The sequence below is a fragment of the Puma concolor genome, chromosome B4 (genome assembly GCF_028749965.1).
Source record: "Puma concolor isolate L17-30 chromosome B4, mPumCon1.1.hap2, whole genome shotgun sequence".
NCBI classification, from domain to species: domain Eukaryota; kingdom Metazoa; phylum Chordata; class Mammalia; order Carnivora; family Felidae; genus Puma; species Puma concolor.
In genome coordinates this window covers 106,959,888-106,986,057 of record NC_141673.1, presented here as the reverse complement: position 1 = coordinate 106,986,057, position 26,170 = coordinate 106,959,888, and the positions used below count along the sequence as shown (strand labels likewise).

Below are 26,170 nucleotides of genomic sequence, written 5' to 3'. Positions count from 1 at the left end.
TGCAGGAAAACCTCAACACAACAGGGATGATCTATCTCCTTTTCACGAACGTGAAAGTCACTTTTTGTGGACCAGTCACTCTCACCTAATTTCCTGAAGTTTCTAAAGATGAATTGGATTTCAGCTCTTAGACACTTTGAGCACCTGACATAAGGTAACTCTCCAGGAGTTACAACAGTGATGTAGGAAATAATGCCAGCCAGTGTTTCAAAACCCTTATTGTCATGGCTGGTCTGTGTGACCACGTTAGTTTGGCTAAATGCCAACTAATGAAGATGAGGACACAGCGTTGATCTTGTGTATGCCAGATGAGTTCAATCTCTTTTTCATGGACTACTCATCTTGAAAATGTCAACCAAAGGAATCTGAGTAATAGTGTGAGGAGCAGTTACTAGTGAAATAACCCTAGGTCTGGTGTTCTTTGATGTCGAGTCAGAAGGTTCTTCTTTAGGCACTGAAGATACAAGTAGTATACATGGCCATGAATACCCTCAGACAGAACCTCTTTTACATTGTTTTGCAATATAATTTGTTCATTACAACCCAAAACTCCTTTGATTCCATTATTTCCCCAGAAGTAAACTTTTCTAGAATAAAACTGGTGTTTTTATGTGGTTACTTACTGGGTCACCTGCAGGCTAGCCACTCCGTTGCACCTGGATCAATGTGTCTCCCATAACTACTTCCTCCCATTCTAGAATATAACATCTCCCTTTGTGGATCACCCCTGAACTCTGTCTCCCTCTCTCTCCCGTCTCCACATCCTGGAGTCCAAGACAGGAGATCGCAACATAGAGAAGGCTGCAGAGAGTGTCCCCATCACCTGTGCTTTACCAAGGACCCAGTGACCAAACCAGGGATAACTGGGTGGGCTGTAAAATGGAAGAAGGGAAGGTAGACATGAGGTTTAAACTGAAATCTCTGAATTCTTTTGCTTATAATTGTGGTATTTTTTTCATAATAGTAATACTAATAGCTATCATTTATGAGTATTTAACTTTGGGCTAACCCTTGGGGAGAGTGCTTAAATGCATAAACTTACTTAATTTTCATACTATTCTGTCTCCAACCACCAGGCTAGAGTTCTAAAGCATTTCCATGCCCTTACCTTCTCCCATACGTGCACCGTGGAGCAGGGTTCTAAGGATCAGATCAAACATAAAAGGAGACTCATGAAATATAATCGTGTGTCCAAAAAGGAAAGGGAGAGAAATTCCAGTGAAGGGTATTTAATATCAGAGAGAAACTGTACATCTGGGGCAGAGATGAAAAGACAGTGCCGGGCCAGCGGAGCCTGACTTGGCCACGTGTCCTGTCATTGGTGGGGTCCCCGTGATGGAGGAAGTGACAGCAACACCCCAGCTGCCCCTCCCTGCGGGAGCACAGTGCAATGTTTGCTTGGTCCAGTTACGCTCCTGGCTCTCTGCAGCTGTGGCACAAATACTCCGTTCACATCTCTCCTAACAAGTCAGGCCAAGGGACTCGCTTTCCCCTCGGCGCAGGGAATGGGTGGCAGGAGCTAGTGAACTGTGGAGGGAGAATAATTCTCGCTGGAAAGTCAGGCCCAGGAGTCTGGGGAGATGCAGGTCTACTTCGTGGCCACCAGTCAGAGATGACATGGGACCTGTCCTCGTTCCTGTAACTGTGGATTCTGCAAGGGTGCACATAAACCCAAGGGTAAGCAAGCCCTGGGCCTCTTACAGAAATGATCGGTTGTCTGGACAAGACCCTGAGGATGCGATGGTTTGAGCTGAGTTCTGCCACCTTGCACAGGGCCTCCTGGCTAACGACGGGGGTCGCAGGGCGGCTGTCCACCCAGCAAAGACTCCAGACTTCAGACAAAAGCATCTTCTCCATGTAACCACCATGAGTCTCCTCGAGGCCGTGGTGGCCTGACAGTGAATATCCCCGAGTCCCTACCCACTGCGACGACCCACCAGAGGGAGGGGGAGAATCCCCTTTCCCCACCCACCCAGAGTAGAGAACCAGCACAGTTCAATCCTCAAAGGTCTCCAGCGTCTCTTAAATAAGCTTTTCCTTTCCATTTTCTTCTTTTAATTATTTATCATCCATCCATTTATTTATACAAATATAAAATAGATTTATATAGATTTCTATAATATAAACTTTGTGAGGCAGAGCAGAGGCGAGGCCAGAGGAGTGGGCCCTCGCTGGCTATTTACACACGTACTGGTCGACGATCTCAGTGCATTTCCTGCACTTGACGAAGCAGCACCAGTGGAACTTGCAGTGACAGCGCTCCACCTGGACACTCTTGAACTGGTCGTAGCCACGGCCACAGCACATGAGCTCGCAGCCGTCCATGCCCTCCGAGGTCTTGTTGCAGAGGCGGCCCTGAGTGCCCAGGGAGCCTGTGGTCTCGTTGCGCAGGCAGTAGTCAGGGCTGGGGTCCACGTAGACCAGGTCCTCCGGGGTGGGCTGGTTGAAGCGGCTGTTGACCAGCTCCAGCTTGCCTTTGCGGGTGATGCGCATGGCGGCCGCGCTGTCGTACTTCTCCTTCAGCTGGTCCCCCACCTTGCGGAACTCGGCCAGCTGCAGCCAGCACGTCTTGAGGCTGCAGGACCCTGAGACGCCGTGGCATTTGCAGGCCACGTCTGCCATCTTATACACAGCCTGAGGGGAGGAGAAAGAAGGCAATGAGAGGGAGCATGCTGCTGGAAGATGTCAAGAGGGTGGCCGGGGGTGCCACAGGCCAAATACTGAAGATGGCTAATGGTTGGGGAGGTGAGGATTAGTTTTTCAAAAGTATAGAAAGATCTTTCCAGGATCCTCAGTCACCCAAATCGAAAGTGGATAAAGGGAGCACCGCATAGAAAAACACAGGGGAGGCAGTGTCTGTGTCTGATCAGCTATAAGGATGGCATCTGGTGCACTTGCCCTTTCTACTTTGTCCATTTCTTTTTTGTGCTTTTTTTTTTTGAGAGAGAAAGGGGGCATAAATGAGTGAGGGGCGGGCGAGGGGTGGAGAGAGACAGAAGTGGGGCTCGAGCTCACAAACCGTGAGATCATGACCTGAGCCAAAGTCAGATGCTTAACCAACCGAGCCACCCAGGTGCTCCCTTTTTCCCATTGCTTATTACTTGAAACTTGTTATGATCAATGTGTCATCTTTACCATCAGGAAAACAGGGATATTTCTATCTTGACCAAAGTCTCAGACAAACAAACACAAAACAGCAAACAGTGTCCAGCTTTTGCATCATATGGAATACAATCGGGGAAAAAAAAATCCAGTCGTACTGCTAGCCTGTCACAGAAACTGCTGGCATGGCCCTGGTTAGCAAAAAGCTCTCTCTGACTCTGCCAAATCCCCTAAGAACTAAACAGTCCCTTTTTCTGTGTTAACATTTGGTCCTCAACTCCACAGTCACAGGGGCCTCGCCACACACCACACGGTGTTTGTGAACAAGACCGTTTTCTTGCACCACAGCACCCGCAGACCCCCCCCCCCCCCGGAGGGACTGAGTGTGGAGGCAGAGAGGTAAGGCCCTGTGCACTGCAAGAGTAGGTCAGTGGGCCCACTAACAGAGGTGATGTATTTGAAAACAAATCCCTGAAGCCACTGAACCAAAACAATGTGGAGTGGATTTGAACTTGGGTTATCCCAAATCAAAATTTTAAAAGCAGGCGCAGACCAAAAAGCTGCTTACAAAGTGCTTTTCAATGAAAGCATATTGATGCATTGTGTCCAATAGCCCTGGAGGCAGGCCCGGGTGTACAGATGGCAAGATAAAAATGCAAGCCCGCTGCAAAACATTTTCTTATGCCACAGCTATTGTCATGGATGGAGTCGGGACTCATTTTTTCAAGGGTTTCTCTAGGATTTCTTTTCAAGAGTCCCCAGATTGTGTCTTTATTCAGCACTGCGCAGAGACCACTGCAGGTGCAAGAAATAGCTTAACCATCATCAGCTCATCTTACTATTGTCAAAACTCTTCCTGATCTTTTTTCTGGTGTGGAATTATCCCCACTATTTTGTGGTGGAGGAACTGAAGCTCTAGAGAGGCTCAGTAATCTGGCCAGGGCCACCCAGAAGGGAGTCAGGATGACTAGCACTTTTGCACTCCAATCTTGGGGCTTAAAAACAGCTTAGGGTGGAGAAGGAAGGAGCCTCCTCCCCAGCATTAAAGGACCAGCACTTGGCTGGCAGCTCCAGGCCCAGGGCATAAAGGAACCAACACCCCATTCCAACAGGCACTTCAAAGACAGGGTCTGCAATTACCCTCTTCTGGCACAAATCCCCCAGTCTGAGCCGGGGCCTGACATTCCTCTGGAAATGGTCCTCGGTTTGGAGAGGGAGGTCAGGCATCTGGTGCTGCTGGAAAGAGGAAACATTAAGAGCCTAAAACCATATACCCCACCACTAAGTGACCAAGGGAACAGGATAAGCATCTCTACTGGAAGCAAACACTTAGGGAGATTTGGGGAAGGAAAGCCGGAGACGACTCCGCAGAGTAAGAACGGAGCTTTCGTAAAACAAATCCAAGAGGAAGAGTGTCACGGATCTTCACTATGCAGACATTCATTCCACCCTTCATCTATGGAGACACTGTAATATTTGTATATTCAAATAGTTTACTATTGATAATATATATAAGCTCCTCTTACAGGAAAAGGGGGGAAAATCTCAATGTTTGGCGTTTTCTGCTAACTGAAAAAGCAACAAAGTTTTAAAATATTTTCTTGGTTCTACATCTTGCTCCTTGGCAAAGCCCTAAGTCCCTCTTCTGCACTAATGGTGTGACTGAGCTTGGTAACTGATAGGAATGTCACAAGGATTAGGCAGCTTTTATCTGGAAAATGCTTAAGCCCTTGAGTGACAAGGCAGTATCAACCCACTGCTCTGGCCATCGATGTCTAGAATGGGGTTACTAGAGACTCTCAAAGGCCAAGAGAAATTGCAAAGTATGCCCAAGATTTATTCTGTGGCCAACATGTCAGATCCTAGATAGTCTGTTAAAAAAATGGTTTGGGGCTCCTGGCTGGCTCAGTCAGCGGAGTGTGCAACTCTTGATCTTGGGGCTGTTGTGAGTTTGAGCCTCACGTTAAGTGTAGAGATTACTTAAAAGTAAAATCTTTAATTGGTCGTAGAATACGAGTGCAGGAAATTTTCGATCCCTGCTGCCATTTTAGTCTTTCTTAAGGAACTGTTTGTGTAGGTGTGAGAAGGTGGGAGGTGAATACCTTTGGCCTCAGATGGTGATTGATGGCAGAGGCCTGCTCCTCAGAGAGGGGAGAAAAAATAGAGAGGGACAGGAATTCCCAACCTGGAGCAGACAGGAGCAAAGGGAGAGATAAAGGCTGTGGAAGAGGTGTGGAGACTGGAGGAAGGGGGCCCAAAGGCAGGGAGACAGACAGAGGAAGACAGGAAAGGTGTGTAAGTGAGAAACAAGGCAGATGGAAGGAAGGTTTGCCAAGATAAGGGCCAGAACAAACAAACAAACAATTAAGGGCAATAAAATGAGGAGCCAGCAGAAGTGGGGTCAAGACTGTGACTGAAATGGAGTCCAGATTAGGATGAATGCCTAGTCACCTCAGCATCTGCCACAACGCCCCAAGGATAGCACAGAGCAGAGACGGGAAACAGCCTTCCATGAATTTGACCTCTTCCTAGGAGGCAATACGGGGGCTTTGCTCTGCGCATTTGCATGTGCCCACTCATGTAAAGCACAGTGAGCGTTGTTTCAAAGAGCTATAGATGGAATCCCTGTCCTCAGGAAGTCACAGCCAGTGGGATGAGGTACAGTAAGGAATACCTCAAGAAACATAGCAACTGCTCTACTGTGGTTCAGAGGCAGAGAGACTACTAATTATGGGGAGTGGGGAAGATTTTAAGGAGTAGGTGCTGTTTGAAGTGGGATCTTGAAAAATGGATAGAATCTGGGCATTCAGGAGATAAAGTGAAGATCCTAACCTTTTTTGCCAAATGTCTCATGGTAGATACGCAAAGACTGGCAAGCAGACTGCCAAACAGAGACAAAGTCCTGGGGGACGGCGGAAGGAGGTGGCCCCGGAGATGCCCTGAGAATGGAAGGTCATCTAAGACAGTGCTGCTCCCCCTGCTCTGGTTTGTACTGGAGCAACACCCAGAATTCCTAACATCACCACAGATTAATACCACCCCCCACACCCAGATCCATAACCACCCCCCCAACCCCAGATTCAGCCTCCGGGTATGGGCTTTGTAAGAAAGATACTGGCCAAGTAACCAATTCTAATTTCAACTTGACATCACACTATTGATGATAGTAAGTTTACACAAGTGCACCATGTTCTACCAAGCCAACATCACAGATCCCAGTTCCTATAAAAGGCATTTCAGTTCCGTTTATTGAATATGTGTTCCTATGAAACATGAGTTGATTTTTTTAAGTTGATAAACTTTTTAAGAAATACATCCATATCCTGTTGCTGAATCACCAATGAACCAACATTTAAATTTCTCAATTTATTTCTTCTCAAGAAGCTGCTGGCCCCACTGTTTAATGGGTTCATCTCTGGTGTCCCTACAGTACCTTGCAAACTGGCTTGATGCAGACCTGAGTGCAGACAGAGCTCCCAGAAAGAAGTCTGTGTGGTTTCCTAAGAGGTCTGCAGTCCCCTGGCCCTGTGCCAGGAGGGACTCCCACCACCCCGTGCTCAGACCTCAGACCTCTCTAGGAGGAGACCTGGACGCACATCCACACTCCCCTGCACACGGGATGTACCAAACCAGCAGAAGGAGAGCTTCTGCCCCAGCAAGCCCTCTGGTTTCCTGCAGCAGAGACAGATCATGTCGGGAGCAGCAAAGGGAAGGGGAGGCAGAGCATGTGCTCAGCGGTGAGGCCTTCATGAGCGAGGGGCAGGCAGAGAAGGCCCGTGCTCCTCAGCACACCACAAAGGAAAGCTAGAGCCATCGCCCAGGTATGCTCTGCATGTGCAATAAACCACGCTCACCTCAAACCCCACATTATAGTTTCCACTGAAACGGAGGCTCACCCAGGTATGCTCTGCATGTGCAATAAACCACGCTCACCTCAAACCCCACATTATAGTTTCCACTGAAACGGAGGCTCACCCAACAGTCACGTCTCACATCACATTGGTGATATAGCCTTGAGAAGGTGGTTACCCACCATGCTTCCACTCATGCACAGAACTGTGTTTGATGTTAGCACTTGCGTGTGCTTTTGGATTGGGCTTCTGGATACGCATGGTGGCAGCTCTTAAAAGTCAGCTCTGCTTTTACCTGAGCTTCCAACAAATCATAAACCCTTGGCTAGGTCAAATGGCCTAAACTTCCCACCATCTTATCTGCTCACGTTACAAAGGAAGGGCAGACAAGAACTCTACTCTGTATGCCTGGAATCCTGATGGCAAGAAGCCTCCTAAGTCCCATAGGGACAGATGTCCTGTGAAAAATAAATGAGGTTTATAAAAATTACACCTGCATGTGTCCGTTGGGAAACAGAGCCTTGTGAAATGGAATGGGGCATTAATGCAGGAATCCAGGTCAGCCACGGTAGGTAAGAATCACCATGGTCAGACCTACCCCCTTTTTCACAGCCAGGCCACTGTTCCTGGCTCAGTCCAGGAACAAGCCAGGGACCCCACGGTATGTGTGGAGGTGGGAGAGCTCCAGCTTACCCTCCGACCCGCCTCATTGTTCTGCAGGTTCATGAGTACTCGGCCCTGCTCCTCCGACCCCTTGGCAAAGTTCTTCTCCCGCTCGCGGGCATCCACGAACTCCTTAGCAAAGCGGTAGCCATATTCCACATTGTCCCCGCAGCCGCCCCACAGCCAGTCCCGGGGAAGGTCCTTGGGCCGCGCTGTCCGGCTGCAGCCACACGTGGAGAGCTCACCCTCGCGGCAAGCTCGGCTGATGGCGTTCACCACGCCTGCCGCGCTCACTGCGTAGGTGAAGGCCGTCTCCCGGCTCCCTGCAAGAGAAGGCAAGAGAGGTGGTGAAGGATGCCAGCTCTCTGGGAAGGCCCCTTCCTTCCTTCTGTCTCTCCTGGACCCAACACCATCGCCTGGGCCTTAATACTCCAGGGGAAATGATGTCAGGAGAAGCACCTTTCACTTCCCATGGCTCTACTGGTCAGAAACTTCTCCTGATAATGAGCATAAATTTGCCTTCTCGGCCCTGTGAACACACACAGTAGAATGAACCCCTCCAGCCTTGGCCCACACTAACATCCATTCCAGGGAAGGGTAAATAGCCAGCAGATTCCTAGGAGGCAGACCTAAGTGAAGGGGACAGTGGGCATTAAGGAGTTTATAGAACCTGTGGGAGGAAGATGAGACAGAGTAGCAATCATGGGACCAATAGTAAGACTGTATCCTAACACAAACCTCTCCCTCACAGATGCCAAGTTCTCACCACTCTATGGGCCATGCATCTGCCTTTTTTTATTGCTGCCATTATCTAGCTAGATAGTGGCAAAGACCAGGAGTAGAAGTGAACCCGAATTACAATGTCCAGGATCATCCAAGCTGTTTCCCTCTGTCTTCTATGGGGTCCACACTGCCTCCCAACTCATGAGCACTGGGAAACCACATCTATAGGACCCTCAGCATGGTCTCTCCAAATATCCAAATCACTCCCAGTAGAAAATCTGAACTGTATTCCTCTAACCACTTAAAAACTCATATGATGTAGGAGCGCCTGGGTGGCTCAGTCGGTTGAGCGTCCAACTTGATTTCGGCTCAGGTCATGATCCCAGGGTTGTGGGACCGAGCCCACATCAGGCTCAGCATGGGCTGTGCACTGAGCACGGAGCCTGCTTGGGATTCTCCCTCTCTCATTCTCTCTCTGCCCCTCCCTCACTTGCATGCACACTCCCCACCCCCAAAATAAATAAATAAACTTAAAAAGAGATCTTACTGAGATTAACAAAACAAAACAAAAACACAAAAAACTCCTGTTATGTTCCACTTCAATAAAAAATGTTATGAAAAAATAATATTCAGCCACTAGGGAAATGCAAATCAAAATCACAGTGAGATACCACTGTGCACTCACGAGGATGGCTATAATCAAAAAAGCAATAGTAAGGTGCCTGGCTGCCTCAGTGAGTACAGCATGTGACTCCTGATCTCGGGATTGTAAGTTCAAGCCCCACAGTGGGTGTAGAGATGACTTAAAAAAAAATAAAAGCTTTAAAAAAAAAGGCACTAGTAACAAGTTGGTGAGGATATGAGGAAGCTGGAATGCTCATGTAGTCCTAGTGGGAACCTTAAGCTTTGGAAAACAGTCTGGCAGCTCCTCACAAGGTTAAACACAGAATTACCATATGACCTAGCAATTCCACTCTTAAGATATATCCAGGATAAATAAAAATACACTCACACAAAAACTTATACATGCATGTTCACTGAAGCATTATTCATCATAGCCAAAAAAATGGAAAGAGCTCATATTGTCCATCAGTGGATGAATGGGTAAACTCAAGGTGGCATTATCCAAGCGGTGGAATATTATTTAGCCATACAAAGTAATCGAGTGCTGGTACAAGCTACAATGTGGATGAACCTTGACTCATTATACTGAGTGAATCACTTAACATTTTTTAAAAGATTTTATTTTTCAGTAATCTCTACACCCAACATAGGGCTGGAACCCACAACCCCGAGATCAAAAGTCACATGCTCCACCAACTGAGCCAGCCAGGTGCCCCTAGCATTTGGCATCTGTACTGAACCAGATACAAAAGACCACATAGTGTATGATCTCATTTATATGAAATGTCCATAATAAGAAAATTCATAGAGGCAGAAGATTTGTGATGGCCTAGGGTTTCAGCAGAAGGGGAGGGAGGGAGAGTGATTACTAACGGGTATGCAGGTTTTTTCATAGGGTTACGAAAATGTTCTGGAATTGGACAGTGGCGATGGTTGCACAATCCTCTGAATATACACCAACCTGTATGTACTCTTTAAAATGGTGATTGTACAGCATGTGAATTCTGTTTCAGTAAGGCTGTCATAATAAATACCACTCATAAAAACTCAGGTATGGAAGAAAAGGGCTAGGTTCTTAGCAGGAATCTGAGATCCAATCTTGATCTCAGGGATTAAACTAGGCAGAATCTTCTGTTCTCCATTTCCTCCTCTCTTGAGTCTTGTGGTCAGAAGCAGACATCCCATAATCCTGTCTTGGCAGGTGGACAGGGAAGTGGCCTGCATTCATCAATAGGTCTAGAGTGATCTCTCAACTTTGCCCTACTTCTCAATTGTCTGGGCAGGACACGGTGAAGCTTGCAACCAGACCAGACTGGGCAAGTCAGTGTTTCTCAAGTAACCAGGGGTCAGCTTCTGGTCAGATGTGGACTAGGAGCCACGCAAGAAAAACCCAGGTGATGCAGGAAGTCACTCTCATGATTCAGCCATCAAGCTCGACATGTAGTCAGTGCTGAAACCACTGGAGCTTTATCTAATCTAGGGTAGTCAGACTATGAGAATGAGCAACCAGGATGCTAGGATGACCAAAAGGCCTTTAGGGAGGAGGGCCTAGGCCCCTCTTTGAGGGAGCCATGTCTAAGAAGTCTTGCTAAAATGGAGCCTCAAGCCCCTGACTGGGCCTTCTGGGACAGGAAGGAGCCTCTGATCTGCAGCCCAATGACAACCCACCCACCGTGAGTCTTCCTTTCATGCATTTTTCAGGGGAGCAGGCTGGATTTTCAAGGCAACCCACCCCATCCCATCATCTATTAATGACTCTACTCACCAGAATATTCTTTCTTACAGTAAGTTGAAAAATGCCTCCCTATAACTTCCACCCACTGGAGCTACACTGTCTAATCCCTTTCCGTTTGACAGCCTTTCAGCTTTGGAAAACAACTGATACGCCTTTTATGTTTTCTCTTTTCCAGGCTACACGTCTGATTTCTTCCTCAGTTTTTTAGGAAACATGCTTTTCAGAGCCAAATCACTCCTCCCAGAACTGCCTTTCAAAATAACGTACCTGCAACTGAGCGTAATACTGCAGCCACTATGTGCTCTGATGGTCCTGGTCTGTCCTGATGGTTTCAGATCCCAGTCTGTCCTCGGGTGGATTAGCTGTCCTTGCAATTACTCTGCCTGTTTTGGTTGGGGGCATCATTAGGTACTGAGTGTGGGTAGCTCTGCATTCAGGGGGAGCATTTGGGTCCTCCGACAGGCTTGGTTAGTACAGACCATAGTGCCATTCCCAGAAAGCAAGACATGATGCAAGGCTTCAGAATGGACGAGCAAGGTGGGGAGTTTCTCTATATGTGGAACAACTCAGAGTGGAAACTCAAACCATCTCAAGTAAAAAGTCTAAGAAACCAGCAGCCATGGAACTGCTGGAGATACCTGCCATCTATCCCCTAGAAGGAGACAGCAGGACAGTTCCATGCTCTCTGTCTCTGCTCCACACCCACTGCCAGGAAGGTGCCCCCATGTTCCCCTGACCAAGGCTGGGGGCAGTGTCAGTAGCTCCCTCCAAGCTACTCTGCTGCCCTCTGCTGGTGGAGTCTTGCAGTGGCTTCAAAAAAGGCAGGACTTTCTGGGAAGTTGTAACACAAGATAGCAGACAGAAGACTCACTAGGAGCCACCCTGGGCCCAAGGGGATGACTGGAGGATAACTTCCTGGGTAGTATAAGTCTGTCTGCAGGGAAGCTACAAAAAGAAACTGTGGAAAGAAGGCAAGCGGAGGGTTCCATTTGTAACAGAATAGCATACAGAGACAATGGTAGGATCTGCTTTCATAGGTCATTCCCCCAATCAAATCTGGATTCTTTCCTGAAGTAAAGCTCAATTCTTGGCCTTCACTCAAACAAAATTACACATGAAAAGGATCTAGCCAATGTCAGGCACACATGAGGTCCCAAAGAAACAGGAGTTCCCTTACAGTGATTAGTGGATGCCTCTCTCTATACCTGGGTCTCCTACTCTCCTCCCCCAGAACCCAGAGCAGGCAGTGCTGCTAAGACTTCACCATATACCGAGTGTATTTAGAAGAATCAATAAACTACAAACAATTCTCACTTAACCCAAGTCCATTCTTTTTTAGGAAAACTGCCTGATAAGACTGTTGCAGGAACACATGAGAATTCCTTGTATGGCCCTTGAGTGAATACTGAAGGAAGGAAGAGAACAGCAAGGTTCAGAGCATACTTTCCCCTGGTCCTCGCTTGTCAATATAGGGCAGGGGAGGTAGGGAAAAGGGTCAGGAAGGAGAGGTCTTCCAAACACCCTGCTTGCTGCTAAAAGCATTCTTTGGGGAAAACTCAGCCTCAGGTAATTCCGGAATGCCATCCTTGGAGGAGAAACTTTTTTGGGAGAATGGCAGACAGAAGAATACAGTGCTCTAACACCTTCCTTTTATGGCCCTGGGGATCAGACCCAGTAGAATAGGGCCGGATTTCTCAATTTCTTGCCAGGGAGAGGAGGATTGCATTTCAAAAGGACCTAAAACAATTAGACCCCAGATCACACCTCCATCCAAGCAATAGGGCAGCCAGAGGGTCCAAGTGGGAGAGGGGAAGGGACAGGAATCCAGGAAGAGGTGGCCTCTCCTCTTTCTTCTGGGTCTGTCCCCTTCCCCCACTTTCACACACATCCCCTTTGGAATGAAAAAGCCAGGACTGGATCTGGGTCAGGTTAATGATAGCTATCAGCAATTTGGCTCAAAGTTTCTATCTCTCTCAGGGTCCAAGTGGAAGAGGCAAAAGTCATACAGGCTTTTTTGGTTTTCTACCCAATGCTGCCACCGGAGCAGGAGCACGGGAGCTGCCCTGTGCTGGGGTGAAGGGCAGTGGCGGCAGGCAGTCTTGCTAATCCACTCTAACTCAGCTCGGCTGTTCTGCCACCTTCCTCGAGTGAGGAAGTTTGGTTGTCCCAAACAGGATGAGGCCAGCAGCGGAGCACCAGCTGAGCACTGAGCTGTGCCACCCACACATCATCCGAGACTCTGCTTCCTGAGTGCTTCCCCGTCGCCTTGCACACTGCTTCCCAGCCTCGAGAGAACTGGACGCTTGTGAGGGCTCTCCGCACCAGTCCCGAGGTACTTGCACCCAGGTCGGGTGAGCCCAGTTCCTTTAGCCAGGCGGTGTCTGGGAGGCCTCTTACCTATCTGCATGACTCTCCCAAAGACAGACGTGTTGTCCACGATGCTGCAGTTCCAACGCCTCTGCCGGAACTGGTACTGGCATTCCTTGATGCCTGTCTTGGCTCCCTCCCCTATGTAGGCCATGTGCTCCTGGTACAGTTGGCACAGCTTTCTCTGGCCAGGGGACAGCCCGGGAAGCTGGCTGCACACGGGCTGGGCACCGATGATAAACACCTCGGGTCTCTGCACCGGGTTCACAGCTAATGACCTACAGCAGAGATCCAGAAAGCGGAAAAAAGGCCAAGGAGTGAGCATATGCCATGTGCAGCATTAAGTCATTCATTCAACGCATTTATCACACACTTTCTTTCTGTGTACAAGGCCCTGTACTAAGGGCTTGGGAAGAAAAATTGGTAAAACAGAGCACCTGCCTTCAAAGGGCAACGGAGGAAAACTGAGGCACGGCCACAGATGACGCGTGAGATGTCAAATGCCAAAGGCAGACTTGAACTTCTGCATCCACAGTGATCAGATAGAGAAAGAGCTCTTACAGCTGGAGAGAAGCTTTTACAAGGCGATGGTGTGAACCGGGTCTTAAAAGGGGGAGGGCGGGGGACAGGCAGAGAAGGTGACAGAGAGGGCAGAGGACATTGATTCCAAGCAGAGGACAGAAACGGCCAAACCTCAACAGGAGAGCACGTGACTTGTTCAAGGGGTAGGGGCGACTTGTTCACTTTAGCCCAAGTGCAGGATATGTGATGGAAAGTGAAAAACTCCTTGAAATAGAACTCCCCTTATGCCTCGAAAACAGAAGCCAATTTTCATACATCACAACATAGTCTAAATGTTTTCACTTCCATATCCCACCCACAAATCCCCTAACCCACTCTATCAGTTCACGGGCTCTCCCTTTGGCTCCATCCTCTACCAGATATAGTAAAGTGTTCAGTTAAATTTGCCATCAGAATAAAAATGTGAGCGGGGCGGGGGGGGGGGGGTGCAGACCATGCAAAATAGGTGGGGTGTGCCTGCCATTTCCATGTTGACTTGGCAATGACATTAGTCTTCAAAACACAAAAGAAAGCCACGCACAGTCCTGCATATCTCTCAATTTCTCATCTGGTCATCAGACTTCTAAAATAGGAATTCTATTCTCCTTGCCCCCACCAGAAAAAAAAAAAATCAATATCCTTATTGATCCAAGAGCAACACAAGAGCTATTTCTAACAACCCATGAGGACGGAGGAAGGTCCAGGAAAAGGGGAATGCAGACAGGATCAGAGGAAAACACCAGATGAACTAATCCTTTATTCTTGGTGAACCTTTACCTCTGGGGGCCTGTGAGAGAAAAAGCTGTCCTAGTTTTCCTGGGATAAAAGCAGTCCTCAGGATTCCTACGAATAAAGGAATGATCACAACACACGGTGACCCTTCTCCACATTTAATTACCAAAGGAGGCGTAGGTTGTAGAGGACTTCAGCCCCTCTCACTCACCACCAGGAGCTGGCTTCGGCCGGAAGCTGAGCCCAGCTGGACAGCAGTGCAGCGGCGAGCAGCAGCAGACTGGGCATGGTCGGCCTCGGCCTCGGCCCTCCCCAGTGCCCTGGGAAGACCCCGGGGGCAGTCGGCTTCTGAAATGGGGCTCCCTGGAGAAAGCAGAACAGAGAGAGAATCAATGTGGAAATGGAGCAGATGAGGCAGGACCAGGGGAGAGGAGGAGGGAAGCACAAAGGATGAGCTCTGGGTGGGTCTAATGTCAAGTTCTGCTCTCCCCCCCCCCACCTCCCCCAAAGAAATTCAGCCTCTTTCCAACCTCCATTTCTTACTGCTACTCTGCTCACCATAGGAGCCTCCAAGTCTCTTACCCCAAACTGTGGGAACCCTACTCAGGACCTAATTCCAAAGGAAACAATGAGCTGAGAAACTAGAAAAAAGAAATGAAAACAAGTCATTCCAAGAATGGTGGCTCCGTGCACCATGAAGGAGGATGCTTTGGTTGCTGCAGCAGACACCTGCCGTTCCCCAACATCCAAAGAAACCAGGGTATCCATCGCCTCCTCTTTCTATGTCTCACTGCAGTCAGAGGCTCTCCTTCGCGGGCTAAGAACAATTGGTGAGTTGGATTTACCTATAGCCAAATAGGTGTCTTCCCTCCCAATCTGTACTCTTCTCACTCCAAGAAAGTTCCCACATTCCAGCATTCCTACATTCCCATTACCAGGAATATAGCAGACAGAAGGGCGAGGATTTTGCACCTTCTCAAGACAACTTCTCTGAGAAATGTGAAAGCCACAGCCAGCCGTGTGCCCCTAAAGCCCCTGCAGATGAGGCGGTGTCTTCCTGGGTGGCCTCTTTCCCCTCCCGTGCGCTGTGGCCCTGGAAGGGCAGCCAGGAGCACAGACAGTAACAGTGGGGCACAGCCAGCTTTGGTCTGCAACTTTTGCCTCAAATGTCTGTGCCCAGGACGCATCTTCCAGAAGCAATGACCCCTTGCCTAGTAGCTCAAGAGCTTCCCACATCTTTGCCATATTTTTTGTAACTGACGCCTGTGCCTGTATCCGCGAAAGAACACCTTTCCTCCAGCCCTTGGAAACATACGAAAAATCGTTGCTTCTGGATCCTGGAGTAAGTCTATAAAAACACACCCCCTCCCATTCACCCCCCACCCCCATCTCGTTTCTCCCTTAGCTTCCATCCAGGGCGTGACCCCACATCCCCAATGAGTCTTCTTCCCAGGACCCCTTAACACCTCCGACTCTACACGCGCAAACACACATCGGCGCGCACGCCCCACGCCGCCCCCGCCTCATCTCACCGCACTGCTCCCGCAGCCCTGGGTCTCCAGGCTCTCCGGGAGGGGGCGGCAGGTGCTTCGGGTCATCAGCCTAGGAGATATTTTTGTCCTGGGGCCACCAAGAGAGGAAGGTGGCCTGAGCAGGATCCAGGGAAGCTGGGCCACAGCCTGGTCCCCACCCCCTTTTGGTTTTCCTTCTTGAGATCTCAGCTGGGGCGGGAGCACCAACAGGCAGGTGTGTGGGGCCGGCAGGGGGCAGATCAAAGAAGAAACTTGCTCCTTTCCCCTTTGTCATGCAGAGCCAGCTCGGAAATGATCCGGCCTCTAGCCCGGCTGACTAACAGCTCCCCACACCCTACTTTCCTAACAGACCTCTCCTCCTCTAAAGGATGCCCCCTCCCCCTCTCCCCTCTACCCCCCATAAATCCTCCCCCTCCCTCAGGGCAGGAGGTCTGTGAATGCACCGACTGGAACCAAGAGAGATGGAGCAGAGATAGGGCTGGCACCAGAAGCTAATGGCTTTATGGAGGGGAGGGAACCAGGTCCAGAGTGGGGAGGACCAGAGAAGAGCTTCAAAGAGTTTCCTTGTGCAAACATCCTCAACTCCACCTACCAGTCCTTCTTGGGGACTGAGGAGTCAGAGCTGCCCCCATTCCCTGTGGTCCTCCTCCCTCCCCCACCCCCACCCTCCCACCGCCCTGCCTCTTGCAAAGCCCCTGCTCCCGCCTGCCCCACATACATCCTCATACATTTCCACTGCCAGAGTGCTCAGTTGTGTCTCCCCACGGGTGACACTTCTTATCCCCAGGGATGCCCCCCTCATACCAGCGTCTCTCACTTGTGTCACACCTTTTCTTCAAGCTCCTGTGAAATCTTTCTGGTTCTGCAAATCCTAGGTTCAACTGAGGCCATGGGGGGGGGGGGTACTGTTTCTGAGCCAAGGACAGGAGTCAGTGCCTGCTAATGGTCACTGTGGCTTTGACTCCCCAGTGACAGGCCAGCTAAGGCCAAACTTCCCAATAGCTTCTAATCCCACCCCTCGCAAACAAGAGCTGAGACCGGACTCAGACACGGACTGAGATAGGACTCACTGCTGACAGCTGTTCCTACCACCCTGCGCTCTCCATCAAACTCTCAGCTCATTAAAAAAATATATATGTTAAAAACTTGAAAAAGAAAAGAAAAAAGATGGTAGCACATGTGGGGACTTCTTTCTCTGTCTTCCAGATACATGACACCTGAAACTGAACCCCAACGCCCTCCCCCCAGGATGCTCTCACTCAGGATGCAGGCAGACGTGAGCTGCCCTCTGCATGGTCACAAAACTCCAGGGCCACTCTGCCCTTACTTACATTCTTTGCTTTCCTTGTGCGGAGCTAGGAGGAGAAGAGAGAAGATTGGGGATTGGTTTCATCAGCATGGGCAGCATAGAAACTTCTGCCTCAATCCCACTGGGGTGGAAGGAAACTGAGCAGGGACTCATGGTTTGGTCTTAATGAGTGAGACACATTGAAAGCTCGGTTTGTGGGTCATTGGTGAGTTTTACAGCAGGACTCAACCAAGGGATGCTGTCCTCTGCATAGGAAGAAAGAGCTAGTAAATACTGAAAAGACAGGGAAGGGAATTCCTTGTGCTGCCTTTTGTCATAACTACAGATCTCCTCAGAGAACCAAAGCAGCTCCCCTTCCTAGGAGAGGTGAATGTCATGTCAAACAACAAAGTTAAGCACGAGAGAATCCAGGGTCTCTGTCCTTCAGTAGTAGAGGTTCGGGGATGGGAGAGATGCTTCTAGAGGGCCAGAAGGAGCTGGCCAGACATCTGCTCTGCCCTACTTCTTCAGTTAGTTATTCATTCATTCATTAAAGTCATTAATCAGATGCACACAGGGGGCCTAGTATGTGCCAGCTACAGCTCTAAGTGCCAGGGATATGGCAGGGAACAAGTGAACACCCGATGTGTTAGGGGACAAGGATCAAGAATAGTAAGGGGTGATGGCTTACATTATTTAGGGTCCTTTATGGAATCTAAGGAAAGCCCTACTCTGCAATGTCTGCCCAGCCCACCTCTCTTCAAACTGCTGTGGGGACAGGCAGGTGGCGAGGGGGTGGGGGTGGGAGAGACGCCGCTGCACATCCCAGACCCTGCTGTGCCATGTGTGAGGTCCCTTATTGAGATGTGATGCCCACCTTTACCCAACCAGAGGGGTGCATATTTGAATACAGGGCTCCAGGTCCTCTTCCTTTTGCTGGGTGGACTCAGTCACCAATTTGCATTCCTTTAAGTGGCCACATGCAGTTAGTCCAGAGATAGGAGACCAAGGAGAGAGACGTGGGCAAGTGGGGCTGACCCCAGCCAGGCTGTCCTCAAAGGGACACCTCCGTGCTTCCACACACACACCTCAGAGCAGTCAGCAAGGGCTGAAACCATGAGAACCCCACCCAGTTGGCAAGGGCTTGACATGGCCATGAACTGTTCACAAAAGCCACCACCACCGGGTGTTCAGGACTGACCTGCCCCAGAGCCTGAGGACTCAAGTGACATACAGGAGTCGCACATGAAATGGTGTCACATCCCACACCTGCCCTCTTGCCCCAGACAGGCACCTCACACCTAGAAACATACCCAGAAATAACCAACAGCCTCCATGGGAGCCTTTTCCTGGTTGCCACTGGCTAATTCTTTCTGTGTGACCCAAGGAGGAGCTATGGAATGTGTAATTACAAAATACATTTGCAGGGTGCCTGGCTGGGGTCACTAGGTAGAACCTGGGACTCTTATTGTTGGGGCTGTGAGTCCAAGCTAGAGTGTGGACTCTACATAAAAAATACATTTATAGGGCGCCTGGGTGGCTCAGTCAGTTAAGCATCTGACGTCAGCTCAGGTCATGATCTCACAGTTCGGTTCGTGAGCTTGAGCCTCGCATGGGGCTCTGTGCTGACAGCTCGGAGCCTGGAGCCTGCTTTGGATTCTGTGTCCCCCTCTCTCTCTGCCCCTCCCCCACTTGCACTCTGTCTCTACCTCTCTCTTTATCACTATCTATCACTCTCTGTCTCTCTCTAAAAAAATTAATAATAAACATTGAAAAATACATTTCCAATGCTGTTAACATTCCTGACATAACAAGAGAGACCCTCTTAACAGTCTTTGGGAAGGGAGTGCCTCCTTTTGTGACCTTTTAGCCGCGCTCATGTCCAGGTATCTGCCAGTTATTGGATGATCTCCATGGCGGTGCAGGGGTGGGGGAGGGAAGGGACAGGAGTGATAGACCCTTCTCCTCTCCCCGTGGCTGCTTTTACCACTGTAGAGAGAGATTCTTTTTTTTTTTTTATGTTTATTTATTTATTTTGACAGAGAGGAAGAGAGAGGATCGCAAGCAGACTCTGTCAAGCACAGAGCCTGATGCAGGGCTCTATCCCACAAACTGTGAGATTATGACCTAAGCTGAAATCAAGAGTCAGACCATTAACCAACTGAGCCACCCAGGTGCCCTTGTAGAGAAAGATTCTTTATGGATCTCAAAACACTTGACAAGCACCTCCTAAAAGGCACTTGGTTCACATATTTCCTTTCCCTGTTTTCAGGTAAGTGCTCACCCTCCTTACACAGACCAGTTCTCTGTGGTCTAACCCATGGCTCCCACATAACCCATGTTAAAATACTAATCCTAAAATACTAATTGTGCATCTTAGTATTCCCATTTGAGGACCTACAGTGGTTCCCAGGTCTTCAATCATTCTAAACTTCCCAGCCTGGTATCATTTTGTATTTCATCCTTCTCCTGAAATTCCTGCTATGGGATATCTTTTCCAGTCTCCCTCTGCTCCTAGAATAAGCCCTCTTTTCTCTCAAGCCCTCCTACTGATCCTCTTCCCAGGATGCTTTCTCATCTACAGCAATACTTCCAAATCCGTGCTCAAGATTCACTTCCTCCATAAAGCTGTCTTTGATTAATCCCACGCCATGAAAATCTTTCCATTGATTTGGGACTTCCTCGGCACCTGTGAAGACAGGGAACTAGTCTGCAGCACCCCATCCCACACAGGCTGTCTTGGTACTGTGCATATTTCTTCCAGTAGATCCAAAGCTCCCTGAAGGTCAGAACTCACCTCCCCTACTTTCTTGTATGCCCCCATTGTGGCTGGTATAGTTTTACTAGACAATAAAAAAAAGGCTCTTGGTTGATAGCCAGTGACAATACTAAATATGAGCGAACACTTAATGACACTTCCTACATGCACTGAGCCAAACATTTTACATCCAATTCTCCCATTTATTCTTCACTAAAATTCTATGTGGTATATGCCATTATTATCCTCACTTTGAGTATAGGGAAACTAAGGTATAAAGAGGTTAAGAAACTTGCTCATACAGCAAGTGAAGGCTAGACCCTGGCTTGGAATCCAGATCTTTCTACTTCTCCCCAAACACAGGCAAATATATCCCATGCTTGGTAGTTCCCCTGTCACTGGAACATAACACCTCTCCGCTTTGTTTTTGTTCTTTCCACCATTGTCCTGCTACTGGGGCTGTGAACAGTATGACTGTCAGATCACAACATCCTGATATATAGGAAGTAGCACAAAAAGCAATGTTTATCAAAAAAAGGCTGATTGCAAAGTTACTAGTATAAGTGCGCACACACACACACACACACACACACACACACATACACACACACAAAGTGTGTTTGGGGGGAATCCAGACTTCTCTTCATCCAAAATGATATCTGGATTGTGAATAGGTCTGGCTATTTAAAGTTGGAGATACTAAAATAGAAAAATAGAGGAGCCTGGGTGGCTCAGTCAGCTAAGCATCTGACTTCAGCTTCATGATCTCATGGTTCTTGAGTTCAAGCCCGGCGTTGGGCTCTGCGCTGACAGCTCAAAGCCTGGAGCCTGCTTCAGATTCTGTGTCTCTCTTTCTCTCTCTCTCTCTCTCTCTCTCTCTCTCTCTCTGTTTCTCTCTGCCCCTCCCCCACTCACACTCTGTCTCTCTCAAAAATGAATAAATGTTAAAAGAAAATTTTTTAAATAAAATAAAACAGAAAAATAGTTTTTAGAGAGCTGGAGTTTATGTATATGTTGGGTGGGAAAAGACAAACCAAGAGATAAACGTCAGGAAAGACAGCATGATGTGAGGTGCTCATGGGAAACCCTGGCAGAGGTGAGGAGCAGAGTGGTTATGTGAAGAAATGTAAAGTTCGGGGAAAGCATGGAAAGAAGTTTTAAATGCCTCATAGCAGAAAAGCTAAGGGACTATGTCTATTTGAGAGCATAAAATTGCATTACCTTTCAATGACTATAGCTACCTAGAAGCTCCTTTCAAAACTCATATTTGACCATGTGACTCCCCTGCCTACAACCCTTCAAAGGTTCCCCACCTCCTAAAGGATGAAATCAAAACTCCTCACCACATTATGCAAGGCTTTGCAAAAATCTGACCCTTGTCAACCTTTCCATCCTATTTTGGTTTTCACTTTGTGCTCCAGAAACTGCAAACTGCTATGTATACTTCCGTACCCACCCCTCATGCTGTTTCTCCCCTCTGTGCCTTGCTGACTTCTGGGAATTGTTCCCTTCTCTCTGTGCAGATCAGGCTCCTTTGTCCTGAGGTCACACCTTCAAAGAAACTTTCCCTGCCCGTCCTATCCAGAGAATGGCTCCACCTCCATCATCCTCTCCCTAGCTTCTTCCATGTTTTTGTCACAGCATTTACTATAAGGCGGCATAATTTGGCATGCTACCCATTTATTTGTATTTTGTTTCTTTCCAACGGTCTTGTTCACCATTTTCTCCCCGGTGGTTAGGAGCGTACCCCAAGGGTAACTGGAAGGTGCTCAGTAAGTCTTTGCCAACTGAACAACAAGAAAAGCCCTCTTTGGCTCCCACGAAAATAGAAGGCAGGCCATCAAGGCCAGCCTCTCATGGAAACAAAGGAGCCCTTTTGGCTTCCATATGGCCCAGCCCACAAAAAAGCCGTTTCTACTGATGTATCTATCCCCTTAATTGGGGACAGAAAATTTCAAGGTGCTTTGAGAAAGGTAGGAGAGGTACTGCAATAAATATGGACTTCAGAGGCTCCCGTGAGGCTCAGCTGGTTAAGCATCTGACTTTGATCTAGGCTCAGGTCACGACCTCATGGTTCATGGGTTTGAGCTCTGTGTCGGGCTCTTTGCTGACAGCACGGAGCCTGCTTGGGATTCTCTCTTTCTCTCTGCCCTCCCCTGCTGGTGCTCTCTCTCTCACAATAAAAAAAAAAAAAAAAAAAAAACATTTTTTAAAAAAAGAAAGAAGGGCTTCAATGATTTCCAGTGTTCTCAGAATCATTCTTATTCATTAAATTTATGTAGTTCTTCTGAACACTGTTACTGAATTCCCACTAGGCATTCATTATCAATGGCCCAGGAAAACTCTCCTGATCTCTGGCTTCTGGTTTCACCCTGCAAGAATGGGACCTGAAGGCAATAATCAGTCACCTTTTGACAGTGAATTGATGGTTGGGGAAATCCTCCCAGAGAGTCAAGAAGCGCAGAAGTTGAGATACTGATAGACCACCCTCTTCTCTTCTTTCATGATCTTGCTCCATCTTGCTAGTTCTCTACCAATTCTCTCCCTGGATCCAGGCCTAGAATCTTGCTGCCCGTTTTGACTCCTCCCTGTCCTTTACCCTCCAGGCCAAACCAATTGTCAAGTTCTCTTGACTGTGTCTCCATAGTATTTACAGCACATATTTTCTCCTCTCTTTCCTGCTGTCAGACTCTGAGCTACTACAAGGACCTGTGAATTGCCTCCTTTCCCTTCAACAATTTGTAAGTGTCTTTTTCCTAATTCTTATCTATTTAATAATGGAATGAATTCCTTCTGCCCCCAGTCCTCTAATTTCCAAGGTAATAGCCAGCTACCAGAAGTACGGTCCCCAGACTAACAGTATCAGTATCAGTTGGAAACTGATTAGATACACAAATTCTCAAGCCCCACCCAGACCTATTGAATCTGAAACTCTGAGGGTGGTGCCTAGCAATCTGTTTAAACAAGACCTACCCTATGACCCAGCAATAGCACTGCTAGGAATTTATCCAAGGGACACAGGAGTACTGATGCATAGGGGCACTTGTACCCCAATGTTCATAGCAGCACTCTCAACAATAGCCAAATTATGGAAAGAGCCTAAATGTCCATCAACTGATGAATGGATAAAGAAATTGTGGTTTATATACACAATGGAGTACTACGTGGCAATGAGAAAAAATGAAATATGGCCTTTTGTAGCAACGTGGATGGAACTGGAGAGTGTGATGCTAAGTGAAATAAGCCATACAGAGAAAGACAGATACCATATGGTTTCACTCTTATGTGGATCCTGAGAAACTTAAGAGAAACCCATGGGGGAGGGGAACAAAAGAAAAAAAAAAAAGAGGTTAGAGTGGGAGAGAGCCAAAGCATAAGAGACTGTTGAGAACTGAGAACAAACTAAGGGTTGATGGGGGGTGGGAGGGAGGAGAGGGTGGGTGATGGGTACTGAGGAGGGCACCTTTTGGGATGAGCACTGGGTGTTGTATGGAAACCAATTTGACAATAAATTTCATATATAAATAAAAAAAAAAAAAAACAAAAAAAAATAAATAAATAAAATAAAACTCAGGTGAAAAAAAAAAAAAAAAAAAAACAGGCCCTCCAAGCAATTTTTTTAAGTAGGCTTCACACTCAGCGTGGAGTCCAGTGCAGGGCTTGAAAACTCTCCATCCTGAGATCAAGACCTGAGCTGAGATCAAGAGTCTTAACTGAGCCATCCAGGCACCTCCAGGTGATTCTGATGGACAATAAAATTTGAGAACCACTGCCCTAAAGCAGTGTGTAGTACTATGGAATTAATTAACGCAGCAAATCTTTCAAGGAACATGTATCTATTTTAATGACAAATTTCTACCTGTCAGTTCCTTAAAGCAGTGGTTCCTTACCTGGGGGGCCACAGAACCACAGAACATACGCAAACCAAGCATTACCTCTGGAATGAATAAATATGTCCACCTACTTTTACTGCAATGGTCTACATGTATGTAGACCCTTGTAATTAATCAAATACTAATTCATTTAAAAGTGTTACCAATGGAGGATCCTGGGTGGCTCAGTCTGTTGAGCATCCATCCGACTCTTGATTTTTTTCTCAGGTCATGATCTCACAGTTTCATGAGTTCCAGCCCCATGTCAGGCTCTGCACTGGCCACATAGAGCGTCTCTCTCCCTCCCTCCCTCCCTCTTTGCCCCTCCCCTGCTCGTGCTCTCTCAAAATAAATAAATAAACAAAAAAAATTTTTAAGTGTTACTGATGATTGTGGTAATGGTTGCACAACTCCAGGAATATATTATAAAACACTCAATTGTATACTTTATACAAGTGAGTTGTATGGTCAATAAAACTGTTACATTTTTTTTTTATTTTTTTTTTTCAACGTTTATTTATTTTTGGGACAGAGAGAGACAGAACATGAACGGGGGAGGGGCAGAGAGAGAGGGAGACACAGAATCGGAAACAGGCTCCAGGCTCTGAGCCATCAGCCCAGAGCCTGACGTGGGGCTCGAACTCACGGACCGCGAGATTGTGACCTGGCTGAAGTCGGAGGCTTAACCGACTGCGCCACCCAGGCGCCCCAACTGTTACATTTTTTAAAAAACATTCATTTATTTTTGGGACAGAGAGAAAAAGGGAAGGAGGGGCAGAGAGAGAGGGGGACAGAGGATCCAAAGTGGCTCCATACTGACAGGAGAGAGCCCAATGTGGGGCTCGAACTCACAAACTGTGAGATCATGACCTGAGCTGAAATCAAGAGTTGGACACTTAACCAACTGAGCCACCCAGGCTCCTCAGTTACCATTTAAAAAAAGTGTTCCTGGGGCTCCTAGGTGGCTCAGTTAGTTAAGTGTCCAACTTCAGCTCAGGTTATGATCTCATGGTTCATGGGTTCAATCCCCGTGTCAGGCTCTGTGCTGACAGTTCAGAGAGCCTGGAGCCTGCTTCGGATTCTGTGTCTCCCTCTCTCTCTGCCCCTTCCCCACTCACACTCTTTTTCTCTCTCTCTCTCGAAAATAAATAAACCTTCTAAAAAAAACAAACCAAAAAAAGTGTTCCTGATGAGGCAGCAATTCCATTTTCCTGGAGACATCTGCCCACGTGCACACCAGGACACATGTCAAGAATAGCTGTGCTATTAGCAGTTTCATACTGGAAGCAACACACATATCCATCAACAATGGATGGACCAATTAATTGTGATATATTAACACGATGAAATATTAGGCAGTGATGAAAATGAATGAACTACAGTTCCATGCAACAGCATGCATGAATCTTACAAACATCATGTTGAGAAGAAGCAAAAGGATATATAACAAAAGGATATATAAACTATGATTCCATTTACAGTGAAACTATATTGTTTAGGGACCCATACATGGGTGGCTAAGCCAGAGAGAAAAGCAGGGAAACAATTATGGTAACTGTCATCAAGAGAATGGTTTCCTTAAGGGTGGAAAGGGAATTGTGAGGAGAAGAGGACATAAAAGAATTAATTTCTGGAGCACCAGCAATGTTCTATTTCTCAACCTGGGTAATGGATACATGGCAGTTCCCTTTATAACAACTTATTAAGTTGTGGGTATACGCTCCATGCACTGTTCTGTATAGGTTATGTTATACAACAAAAAATATTTTAAGATAACAAAAAATCAGGTGCCTTGCTGGCTCAGTTGGCAGAGCATGTGACCCTTGATCTGGAGGTCAGGAGTTCAAGCCCCATGTTGGACCTAAAGGGTAGTTTTTAAAAAAATAAAATAAAATGAGAAAAAAATCTCAATACATAATGAGGGGATCTTTATGTATTTTCTTAGTGGAAAGTACAACTATAGTCTCATGGGGCACATGACCTTTTGGTGGGGAGCTTAAAAGAGGGTCCTCATACTCAAAGAGAAACCCCTGCCTTAAATGCATGTTCAACAATTTAGGCACAGAGACAAGCACCTGGGATAACTATTTGAGGGCAGGTTCAGTGCAAACCACATGGGTACTGTACACGGAGTACAAGGCCTGGATTAACTATACATGTAACAGCAGCTGCCATGACCATGCCAGGGGCTGGCTCAGCATTTTGTTTCTTCTCTTCTCACTCCAGGAAATGCAGATCTGGCAAAATCACCTTCTGGCAAAACCAGCGCTATCTCCTCCCCTTTTATTTTTTCTTCCAATATTTACCATTTAGTCCTATAGCTAGCTGTTTCTCTTATATGGATTTTTTTTATTTATTTTGA

At 47.6% G+C, this 26,170-nt stretch overlaps 1 protein-coding gene and 1 long non-coding RNA gene across 2 annotated transcripts in view; one reads left to right on the top strand and one right to left on the bottom strand.

Moving 5' to 3' along the window:
• The first annotated feature begins 681 nt into the window (after nucleotides 1-681).
• On the top strand, nucleotides 682-6,351 carry LOC147579401 (uncharacterized). The gene is made up of 2 exons (XR_015253891.1): nucleotides 682-867; nucleotides 5,961-6,351. It is a non-coding gene; the product is annotated as an uncharacterized LOC147579401 (long non-coding RNA).
• The window catches only part of WNT5B (Wnt family member 5B), a 109,665-nt gene continuing 84,708 nt past the window's right edge, over nucleotides 1,214-26,170 (bottom strand). Inside the window, exons 2-5 of the mRNA XM_086714418.1 lie at nucleotides 14,570-14,721; nucleotides 13,096-13,343; nucleotides 7,647-7,939; nucleotides 1,214-2,634 (exon numbers count right to left, since the gene is read on the bottom strand). Coding sequence (XP_086570544.1) covers nucleotides 2,176-2,634; nucleotides 7,647-7,939; nucleotides 13,096-13,343; nucleotides 14,570-14,721 — 1,152 coding nt within the window. The 3' untranslated portion in view covers nucleotides 1,214-2,175. The remainder of the gene's footprint in view (nucleotides 2,635-7,646; nucleotides 7,940-13,095; nucleotides 13,344-14,569; nucleotides 14,722-26,170) is intronic.